Below are 11,404 nucleotides of genomic sequence, written 5' to 3'. Positions count from 1 at the left end.
AATACTCTATATTTTATCTTTCTCCTCTCATTGTCCCAATCGAACCCATTATTATAATTTTTTTTTTTTTTTTACATTCACATTCATTACTTTTTAATATACTATTAAGATTGTCAACCTCGCTATCTTTTAATTACACTTTTTAATACTCCAATTATCCCCAACTTACCTCTTATTTTAAGTCAATTAAATTGCCTAAAACTATGTGTCTATCCAAGTGTACGTATAAGGTTTTACACAAATAGCTCATATCTAAAATCTATCATTGCACTCCATGTGTAATTATAGATTATATTACTTCGTATTACATTAAACTTACAACATATTTTGTATAAATATACCTTATTCGTTTTGTATGAAATTATCTATTAATATATCTTGTTTTAAATAATTATACAATTAACTTGAAATAATTATAATAAATCAAACAAAACAATGTATTACCAAACATTCTAAATAACACAATCAGCTAATACAATACTACATTCAAATCAATTTACACAATTAACTTGAAATTTTACCTAGTGTAATGTGCTCCTAACATTTGATTGTAAACATGGCCAAAATGGCTTGAAGTAGAAACTACATACGAGTAGTATTTATTTCCACGTAATGCGAAACTATTTGCGATTTTATCTTTAAGAACAGACTACCAGATTATACAGACAGGTGAACTGAACAAAGTAGACAGTCAAATCAGGCCTTCAACTACGGAAAAGCAATCGACGATCTCTGCAGCCAATGCAAGTCCAAGGAAACAGTGGAGGATCAAGGCAGTAATGATGTATGCAGTTCGTGTGGCAGATCTGACAGAACACAAGAAGATCCTCCGGATCTCGGCTCTGACAGTGACAACAGACTGAGGGAAATGTGACCTACAATACCAAATAAAATCCCATTAAAATATCCCCCAAAAATAGATACAGTACAAAAGAAGATGCAAGCCTCTACAACAGTACAACACCCATCAGTGAAAAAAATAAAACAAAGTAAACAAACACACGATAGAAGTAAAGAATTGTCCTTAAGAGAAAATGTGAGCAATTAAAGAATGTCTACTAGATCATCTATACGAGCATAAGAATCACCTGCACGTCAGAGTGACTTGCTGTACCCTCTGAAACAAAGAATATGTCTTGTGATAATGATGCACATGGTATGGTCTGTGAGTAGATTTTCTGATCCAGAGAGGCTGCAGCATTGAGACTTGTAATGTTGAGAAAACTGGCCTTGCATAAAGGGCATGTAGGTTCCTTCCTGTTTAAAATCTGTATACAGATAAGTTGTTTATTAAACAACTGCACAAAAACAGCACTTGTAGTAGTGATCTAGTTCTGATAATTGTCCAAGTACTCCCTGAAACTAATTTGCCTTAAATATGATTATGGTTGATTAGTTGGTCAATAGACTTTTCTAATTAGATACAGAAATATGAATCATATGAACAAGGACATGCACCATTCCCAAGTTCACTAATTCAAAAGCAAATTAACAATCAGTTATGCATACCATGCGATCAGCCCAGTTCTGGATGCATAAGAAACAGAAGCGATGTCCACATGGCAAAACTCCTCTTAGTGGGCTAAATTCTGTCCAGCATATGACACATGATAGCTCTACTGCTGCACTGACTGTTGTTTGATCTCTTCCAAGTTTATCCCCGTTTAAATTTTGTACATCAAGACTACTTTTTTCCACGTTTCTCCCCTTGACATTTGATGTATCATCATTGTGCAAGCTTGTGTCTGAAAGAAGCCCTAGATCATTCATAATGTTGATTTCATCTTCGCTTCCTTGTACAGAAGATGCAGTATCGAACCTTCTGCTAATGCTTGCTTCAATCTCCGTGGTCAAGTCATCAGACTCGTTAGTCGGGCTTGAAGCAACATGGAGCTCATTGACATCTGTATGTGTTCTGCTTTGTTCAGCATCAATAGTAGCTATCTCAATGACCGAACTTTTAGCATTCTTCTTCACAAGTCGCCGGCTTCTATGAGAAGATTTTGCAATACATAGCAAATTGCTTGTATCGTCACCACTCCTCTGCTTAAATGAGCATTGGCGTGAGTAATCTGATTCTTCACACTGAAAGATCAAGAGGAAAGGTAAGAGTCAGTCATTTGAAAATATTCTGCCATAATATGATACCAGTTTCTTGTTACTTCTGATTTCTGAAGTCTGAAGATTCATAATTACAAAGGGTAGCTAGATTTAAGTTCTGCTCTGGTTTAGATTGGGAATATAATTATTTAAAGAAGAGTTCAAGCTCCAGTTATGGTCCTAATCACCTGAAGTCCATCGACTGTAGGCATCAGGGGTTCACGAATAGACCTTCTAGTATTTGCCTTTGATCGTCTGTCTTCTCTAAAAAATTCTTTATCCAATTTTCTCTTAGGCAATTGTCGAGCAGCTTTTCTGCTTCCTGGTTTGGGAAATGAATTCTACAATAGATCAAATAAAAACAAAAAAAATACACAATAGTTGGTTAAAAGGATTGGTAGTACAAACTGCAAACAGATGAATGCTGCCAGTTCAATTTGAGATAGCATTGGTAAAATGCATAAGAATCACTAGCACTGAGGGATCAACGCAAAATCTCTCAGGATCAGGTGCAAATGTGCGACACCACATCGCCAAAAACAAATTCCCCTATAATTCAATCCTCAGGCTACATTAACAATATTCTTCAGTGACATGATTCTATTACCTCATCTAGCAACAAATCGTCATCCCAATCATCGTTCTCAATTTCATCAGAATCCAGATCTATTACATCATCGAGGCAATCACGTATGTTTGGCTTGTTCGAAAGAGCAGTATTCTCAAATAGCATGCCTGTGGTTTCCGTGACAACTGGAAGGCTCTGGAGTTTGAAACCTATTTCTTGTCCACTGCAAATAACAAAACAGACTAGTTGATAACCATGTAATGGTGGGACAGTATAAAAAGACTGACAATGCTAATGCAGCCATTCAAGCTTTTTCAAAAATCGAAGTGAAGAAGAGAACAATAGCTTTGTATGAAATTTATACAGTCAAAAACTTATCCCTTCTCTTCAATCTATACATGTTTGATGGTTCGCTTGTGAATGTTATGATGATTGAGGACCTCTTCTCTTCACAAATTGCAAGTTGAATCGTCAGATTAATCAAGCATCAACTAAGCACTAAATGATGTGTTGCATCTCAAGTAGCCAACAAGAAGAAATATATAAAATACTTCCACAGCCTGACCATCTTAAAGCAAACGAACCAGAGAAGATGCCGGAACTTTTTCTTACCTACGCAGTGTATAGGGAAACTCAGCAACACACTTTCCTTCCTTAATGCAGTCTTCAAGCCACCGATGATTGATAATCTGAGTCCCAAATTTCTTCGCATATTCATACTTCTTCCCTTTAAACTTCCAACAAATCTATCCAAAAAGAGAGTTTTTTAAATTGGCATATTATGAGAACAAAATAAATTAAAGAATAACTTGAAAGGGTAGAAAAAAGTGAACAAATAGCTAAACATAATTCTGTCTAATAGAGCAAGTGACATAGTAGCTTTCTTTGTAGAGTGACAGAGCCCCCTTATAAAATGTAATTATAAGCATACTATACAACATATCTTCCTTCACATATAGAAAGTATTTGTCACAAATTAGCTGCTGGACGCCTGGACCTCAAAAGCCTACATCAATAATTCCGACACGGTCTTGCCATGCTTCCATATATCCACTGCTCCCTACAAATTCCACCCACAAACTCTTACACAGTTACACCCGATAATCCGGGAATATGCTGGTATGGCTTTCCGTGGAAAGGAGTGACTAGCTAACAGCAAATTGTTAATACTTTGTAGATCATTCTTGTCAGTTATACATAAACCACCCTAAAATCTAGATTTCTACTACAGAGTTTAAATTTTCCTCGTTTTAAATGCAACTTTCAGCTGAAAAATCCTTTTAATTTTACAGGACATTAAAAGTCAATAAATCCAAATATTCATGAAAAAAAAAATCATAAATTACAATTGAAACACAGATAACCTCATAATTCCAAAAACAATACGAATTTCCGAACAAGATTGGTTCAAAATCAGCCAAATTGAAGCTAAAACCCAAAATTCTATACCAAATTAGGGCAATAAAAGAAAAGAATAACTGACCAAATGCGTCGTAGATTGTGACATTCTACCGACATAATTGGCACCGGCGAGAGATATCAACTTTATCAGCATCGTTCGCTCAGTTCCATAGTATCCACTCACCGTTACAACGATGGTATCCATTCCTTCCACCATTTTTCGACAATTTTCTGAAACCCTAATAAGCGCAGTCGAAGATTAAGGATCGCAGAATAATGAAATTAGCAATGTATCGTAGATAAAATTTGAGTGAAAATCACCTTAAACCTTAAACAGGCGTTTGTTGGATTTGAAGAAAGTTTGAGCTAATTTGGGGGTTTTGCCGGGAATTGGGAAGTTATGAAAATTTAGAGGGTTCTAGATCTTTTTTCTTTATGATAACAATTTTTATTATTAGGAAATTTTGTCAATAACTACCAATTAAATCACGTGTTTTGAAAACAACTACCTATTAAAAAAGTTTTTTAAAAGAACTGCCATAAAGTTGTAAAAAGTTTAAGTAACACTACCACTCTAACAATTTTGACTAGAATCTCTGGTATTTGAGTCTCATTTTTTTTATCACTTTTTACTGTTATGAAGGGTAATTTAGTCAATTTAGATGATGATTTTATGAGGTAAAGGTAAAAAGTGAAACCTACATGCCAAATATTCTACTTGGAATTATCAGAGTGGTAGTGTTACTTAAACTTTTTACAATTTTGTGGTAGTTCTTTTTAAAAAAAAAATTTAATAGGTAATTGTTTTCAAAACACGCACTTTAATTGGTAGTTCTTGACAAAATTTCCTTTATTACTCCGTACTACGTATTACTGTGTTATTTTTTTTTAGGGAATGATAGCATTTTTTTAATACGGGTAAAATAAAGAGGGGTGTCCACTGCCCATGGCCCACATGTTAGGGAATGATAGCAATATAGCATAGCTTTTATCAAATCCAATTCCGCCAAAAATTTTACGGAGTATAATTTTACTTTTAGACCGGGGATATTTCGCAAAAAGGTTAGTAACAGATGAAATAATACTCACAAATGAAAATTGAAAACCTTTGCAGTTAATAGGTAGTGAAACTCAAAAAATTTCATCACAAAGATATAGCTGCTAAATAAATCTTTTTTTTATCAAAAAAAAATAATAATATAAAATTTTAAAAGTAAAAATTCATAAAAATGACAACTCACAATAAAAAAAATAAATAAATAAGGGTTCGTTTGGCATTGCTTTGGTTTTCTGTTTTTTGGTTTTTTGTTGTATAAAAGTATATGATATATGTCACATAATAAATCAAAAATATTTTAAACTTATTAGAATCATAACAAATATGAAAACTGACAGCAAAAAAGTGGAAACATCTTTTTCTTGTTTCCTGTTTTTGGTTTTTAGTTTACAAAAAACCAAAAACCAAAGTGATGTCAAACAAGTCCTAAATAAATCAAGTATTTAAAAAAAAAGTTTTTCAAGGCTTGGATTGAGATTCTATTTACAACCATTTTTTTTTATTACATTTTCATATAAAAATTATTCGATTATGGGTCATTAGGCCCTAAAAAAATGCATCACATTTTTATTTAGAATTTTGAATCAGATCCACATAACTAATTTTTGATTCGGATTGGATTTGATAATAAATTCTAATTAAATTAAATTAAAAATTAAAACATAAATTTTATTTCAGATTGGATTGGATTTGTCCTTATGCCTAAATTTATATGATGTGATGCAACTATTTTGAAACAAAAGCTAGGTACTATGACCCATGACACATCTGAAAAATCCCTTTTACTAGCCACATTCAATATGAAGGTATAAGAATCACATCCCTTTGATACATATTTTGTCCCAATTTTGGTTGGGTAGTTTAATAACCATCTTTATTCAGACCATAACTTAGTCCACGACTCCACGCGAATTCATTTCCAAATTACCAGTGGACTAATGTGGGTGACATACATGTGATAATATATCGAACAATAATGTGGAAAGTAGGCAAGGTGGATGTGTGAAAGCTTCACCTAATTAGGATTCGAACTCGTGGCATGCATCCCTACTAATAAGACAACCTAATAATGTGAATTCAATTTGTTAAAAGACTGACGGTTATTTTACAATATCTATGTAGGAGATCTCATGTGATTTTTTTCCCTCTGTTTTAGACGAGGTGTCATTCACTTTTTACGGATTTATTGCCAGTTTTTACGGAAAAAGAAAAATCTGATGTGATTCTCCTCAATTAATAGCCTTTAATTTTATAAATATAATGATCCAAAGTATTACAATGTTCATTTTCATAAGCCAATCCATTTGTCTTGTTTTGCAAACATCTAAATAAAAATTTTCCTAAAAATTGCTCATTTTATCAAACTTGCAAACCCACCAAAAAAAAAACCCTTCCTCATAAATCAAATTACAACTATCCATGGATTCTAGATACCAAAAATGTTCTGGACTTCAAGGTGATGAGACAGATTGAGTTCACTTCCAACTTCAATTCTCATTGTTATTCTCTCACTCCTTCCTATCAAATTCGCTGTCATTACCGGTGTGTTATCAAAGAGATGGTGTCGCCTTTGGACCTTCATCACCGCTTTTCGCTTCAACGAATCAACTAGTAAGGCTTTTAATGCATCTTCTATCATTAATCATGTTTTACCTCAACTTTTATCCCCTGAAATCAAAACCTCTGTACTCCTTATCGATGACTACCCGTACCAAGTCTCTGACTTTGGTTATCCTCACTCGTTATATTAATCGCTACACAAGTCAAGAGACTTACCTTACAACTCTAGGAACCGATATCGCCTCGTGGATTCAATTTTTCTGCACTCGAAAAGTGCAGACTATTGAGGTTTGATTTTTCGGAGATATTTTTTTCTAGTGATGGTAAAAGTTCAACCACATTACCACCTTGTCTCTTCCAATACAAGTCATTGGTATCTCTCATTTTGGCCATACAACTTGATATAAATACTTTGCCAGATGAAATTAATGTTCCTAATCTAAAGATTATTAACATGAGTCATCTTAACGATAATCATGAAAATTTGTTGGCCAATCTATTTAGTTCTTGCCCTTGTCTTGAATATTCAAGATTGTCTGGGAATTTTGATGAAGATTTTGATAATAGGGATGGGGGTAGAGACATTCAAGTGGTTGTTTCGTCATCAAAATTAAAGTCATTGTGTATGTATTCCTACACGCAATGTGAGGGAAAAAATTGGGACCATTCACGTAGATATCGATGCCCCTAATTTGAAGGTGTTTGAAGCTTCAGATGTACGTCACTCAGAGTTTAGGTTTGTACGCGAACCAAGAGAGTTACAAAGTGCAAGCTTAACATATTCCCAAGGTCGAATGAGTAGAGGCACAAAGCTATTTTGGGCATTTCGTGGTGTTAAGGCTCTTATGATGTGTTTTACTATGATAATTTCTTTGAATGGCTTGAATGATGATATTCAATTGCCAATATTTCATAATTTAAGACATCTTGAATTTACGAAAACATCTCATACTTGTTGGAAAACGTTACTGCGTTTTCTTAATCATGCTCTCAATGTTGAGAACTAACTATTAGGATGAGCTTAATTGAAGAGATATTGGAAATTACGTGTTCACTGAGTTTAATATCTACAACCCCGAGAGCAATTCCTTTAGATATCCCACCTCCGTGCTCGTTGCAACGTGTCAAAGAGATAATTATCTGCCTTAAGGGGCTAGAATATGACCATGAGGCGATGCATTTGTTAATGTATTTATTGAATAATGTAAGGGCCTTAGAATTGCTGATTGTTGAGGTTTCTGCTAGAGATGATGATTGCCAAGGTGTTGGATACAGAGTTAAGCTATTTAATATTACATAACATTGAGGATGCTTCTACAGACTTCTTTGTCACGTCGTATTCAAGGTGTTTTGCAACGTGTTGTAAAGGAGGAATTGCCTTATATGGATTTTCATGACAGTGAATTAGAAGAGAGCTCCAGTGAATTAGAGGAATAAATGTATGCCTTTGTTATGATGTAAGTGAGCTACATAGTAGAGAAAATTATACTTGTAGCCTAAGCTATATGATTTTTATTTCAATGTTGATGTTAGCGTGTTTTAAGTGTGTGAGTGGTCTTGTGTTAGTTGTCGAAATATCAATGAGGTTGTTCATTGTCTATTTATGGTCGAAGATTAAAACTTTATATTAGAATTTTCCATTGAAATTGAAAATGAATGGTCTTCATCATTATCTAAGTTATTGGTTAATTTTCAAGTTATATCGCCTCACGTAATATTTCTCGACATTTATTTTAATAATTTTTTAGGTAGAAAAAAACACCTATTACTCCTTCTATCCCATAATTTATTTTCTTTTCAATATATTAAATAAAATCAATTGATCAAATCGGTACAAAATAAATAAATAAATGAGATCTAATGACAAGAAAAAAATAAAAATATACAACCCCTCTGACATTTGGTAAAAGAAAATTAACCATATGCTACAACTTGGTAAATAAGTAATCTCAAACGACATTTGGTAAAAAAAACCCATAGTATCAAATTAAACGAAACAAAAAATATAGAAGTATGTCATATATTACCGAGTGATTTCCATATAAATTGCTAAAAAATAATTAAATTACATAATAATGTCACATCATTCAATCATCAATAATCAGTAACTTAATACTAAAACAGACACTGGGAGTGATATGTGTCACATCCTGATATTGTTTTTCCCCTCTAAAACCCCCATCCCTTTTTAATCATTTTTTTTTTTAATATTTGATACAATAATAATAATATCATTCAAAATCTTTTATATCATCTTTATGACAAAAATATTACTTTTTACTTGGTGCTCATAATTCTTCCATACACATTTACCTAAAATATTATTCCAACTCCTTTTTAATTATCTGATAAACGGAGTAACATTAGATTTTGCTATTAAAGTAATACTTCGTAATAAACTTGATTCATATTACTGATATTAAAGAAATTCCTTTAAAACATCACTTTTATTTGTTATATATAATTATTTTTGTAAAAAAAAATTACACTTACAGTGCATGGCACGGGGCCTAAGCTAGTTTTATCAATATTTCAGACATATCGTACACATCCACACAAGTTATTTTTTTTACGGCCGGTCCACACAGAAACCGCTAATTTTACTCTTATTGAAATGTTATTTCAAGCAGTTTTACTCAATTAGCGGTTTAGTTAGAGTAAGAATACTAAACTAATTTTTGGTATATGTATATTTATAAAATCTCTAATTGTGAATTGTGGTTTTGTATCCTCCCTAATTAAGTTCCCCTCCAATTTCACTCAAAAAATCCAAGAGAACATAATCAATTGAATACAAATTCTCAATTATTCAAGTAATGTTTCACACCTTCCTCTTAATTCATTGTTTATTGTATTTGTTTATAAGTTTTAATTGAACGCAATTAACATAATTAGGTGTAAATTAGTGATTCAGATTAGGGTTTATGGGTCCAAATAAATTTGGGGGTTTTGATTTCTAGGGTTTAGGGGTTCAATTGAGTTCTAGGTTTCGGTTATTTAATTTGGACTTTGAGATTGAATTTAATTGCATTTTAATTATTAATTGGCCATTGTAATTGATAGAATGTCTAATTGGCCATTTTAATTGATATGATGTCTAAATTTGGGGGTTTTGATTTCTAGGTTTAGGGAAAGTTAAGTAGGGAGGAGAGAGAAGGTAATTAGGGGAGTTAATTGAGGGGAAATGATTTTGGCACACCCTAAATTGATTTTGGCACACCCCTATGTGAGAGCACGGTTTTCTATGCTCTTCTCACATAGGGGTGTGCTTAAATCAATTTAGGGTGTGCCAAAATCAATTCCCTTAATTGAGTGGGAAAAGTGAAAAAGTAGGCCCCATTAGTGTTTTTTTTGGACGAAAAACGTTAATAAGTAGTGTTATCCAAATTATCTTAACTTCTGAGTAGTTCTTAACAAATAAAAAAAAAGAGTAGTTATTTACAAATGACCCTATCTTTAGGGTAGTTCAAGACAAAATTTCCATAATATAAAAGACTTTTTTTTTTTTTTTTTTTTTTTTTTTTTTTTTATGGTGAAAGGTCAAATTTTAGAAGCTTTGTAAAAATGTACTCCATACCATATCCAATTATCCATCCATCCATACCTTATACCTTATAAAAAGTAGGAGATTGCTCTTATGAATAGTGTACGGACTATTATACCCTTTAAAATATTTATTTACCGTCTTATCCCCATGTGTAATAAATTTTGCAATTTTATCAATTAATCAAAAATTAAAAGGAGGATTGGAATAATAAAGTTTAGAATTTTCTATATTAACGGGGGTTATGGTTTAATTACATAACAACATTAATCATTGGACAACGAAATGTTGTTTATTTACGTGGGCGTTATTTTAAAGTAGCTCAACTAAAGTTTAGAACATTGCACAACATCCAACACATTTATCATTAATATGCAAATATCGATCTTTGATAAAATATTATACACAAACCGGCATAAAACATAAAGAAAATTGATAATGATTTTTCTCAAAGGGCTAGCTATATCTCAAAGGGCTAGCTATATCGCAAGCGTTAGAATCCAGAAAATTAGTGGACTCAAAATAAATAATATTTTATTAATTTCATATTCTCTCTTATCCAATTCGCTCCACTAATTTTGTTTTTTACAATTTTTTATTCTTCCATCTATACCACTACCTCCATATTTTATTATTTTCTTTTATTTCTCCTAAAATTCCACGCATGGAGAAATGGAGCAAAACGAAGGGAGTATTTTGGAACATCTGTACTTAGTATTTAAAAACTATAACCAAGAAAGACACATGTCCCATCCATTCTATTACACATCTCTAACCATGTCATCTTACACTATTAATTTTTTATTACACCATTTTTTTTTTAATTTTTTCATTAAACTTATAATTCATCTTTCATACACACTTTATCTCTCCCCTTTAATTCAACTTTTTCCTATTATCTCTTTAATTTTAGCCCTTCCACCTTTTATTTAAGCCTCTTTTTCGATTAAAGTTCGAAAATTTTAATTTCTTTAATCATATTTCCGATGACATATTATACCCTATAGTGACTTATTGATATTTCCTCACTTATCTATCAATACAATTTTATATGAATAAGCCAAGCATCAGTAGATTAGTTTTGTATGAAAATCACTTTGCATTACTTCTTGTTCGTAAATCCTAAGAGTGGGTAATTAATAATTGCATAAAGATTAAAATCAACCCAAATTCA

The 11,404-nt window shown here is 32.3% G+C and overlaps 1 protein-coding gene across 1 annotated transcript; it reads right to left on the bottom strand.

The window, feature by feature from the left end:
• Positions 1–337: 337 nt before the first annotated feature.
• Positions 338–4,485, bottom strand: LOC145556829 (uncharacterized). The gene is made up of 8 exons (XM_081618476.1): positions 4,391–4,485; positions 4,152–4,308; positions 3,281–3,414; positions 2,708–2,891; positions 2,289–2,441; positions 1,510–2,085; positions 1,089–1,268; positions 338–875 (listed from the first exon to the last, which is right to left on the bottom strand). Exons 2-8 carry the CDS (start codon positions 4,284–4,286, stop codon positions 705–707), a joined length of 1,533 nt encoding a protein of 510 aa, XP_081474602.1. The 5' UTR covers positions 4,287–4,308; positions 4,391–4,485; the 3' UTR covers positions 338–704.
• Positions 4,486–11,404: the final 6,919 nt, after the last annotated feature.

Source organism: Chenopodium album, chromosome 8 (genome assembly GCF_948465745.1).
Source record: "Chenopodium album chromosome 8, dcCheAlbu1.1, whole genome shotgun sequence".
Lineage (NCBI taxonomy): Eukaryota > Viridiplantae > Streptophyta > Magnoliopsida > Caryophyllales > Amaranthaceae > Chenopodium > Chenopodium album.
Note: the sequence above shows the minus strand (reverse complement) of the source record. Positions and strands in the feature narration are given on the sequence as shown.

What these genes read in the sequence shown, in the direction of transcription:
- LOC145556829 (XM_081618476.1), bottom strand. Translation starts at nt 4,286, where the DNA reads ATGGTGGAAGGAATGGATACCATCGTTGTAACGGTGAGTGGATACTAT. An exon ending in CACAATCTACGACGCATTTG is followed by an intron (nt 3,415 to 4,151) that starts GTCAGTTATTCT and finishes CTTTTTGGATAG; the next exon opens with ATTTGTTGGAAGTTTAAAGG. An exon ending in AGAACTGGGCTGATCGCATG is followed by an intron (nt 1,269 to 1,509) that starts GTATGCATAACT and finishes ATCTGTATACAG; the next exon opens with ATTTTAAACAGGAAGGAACC.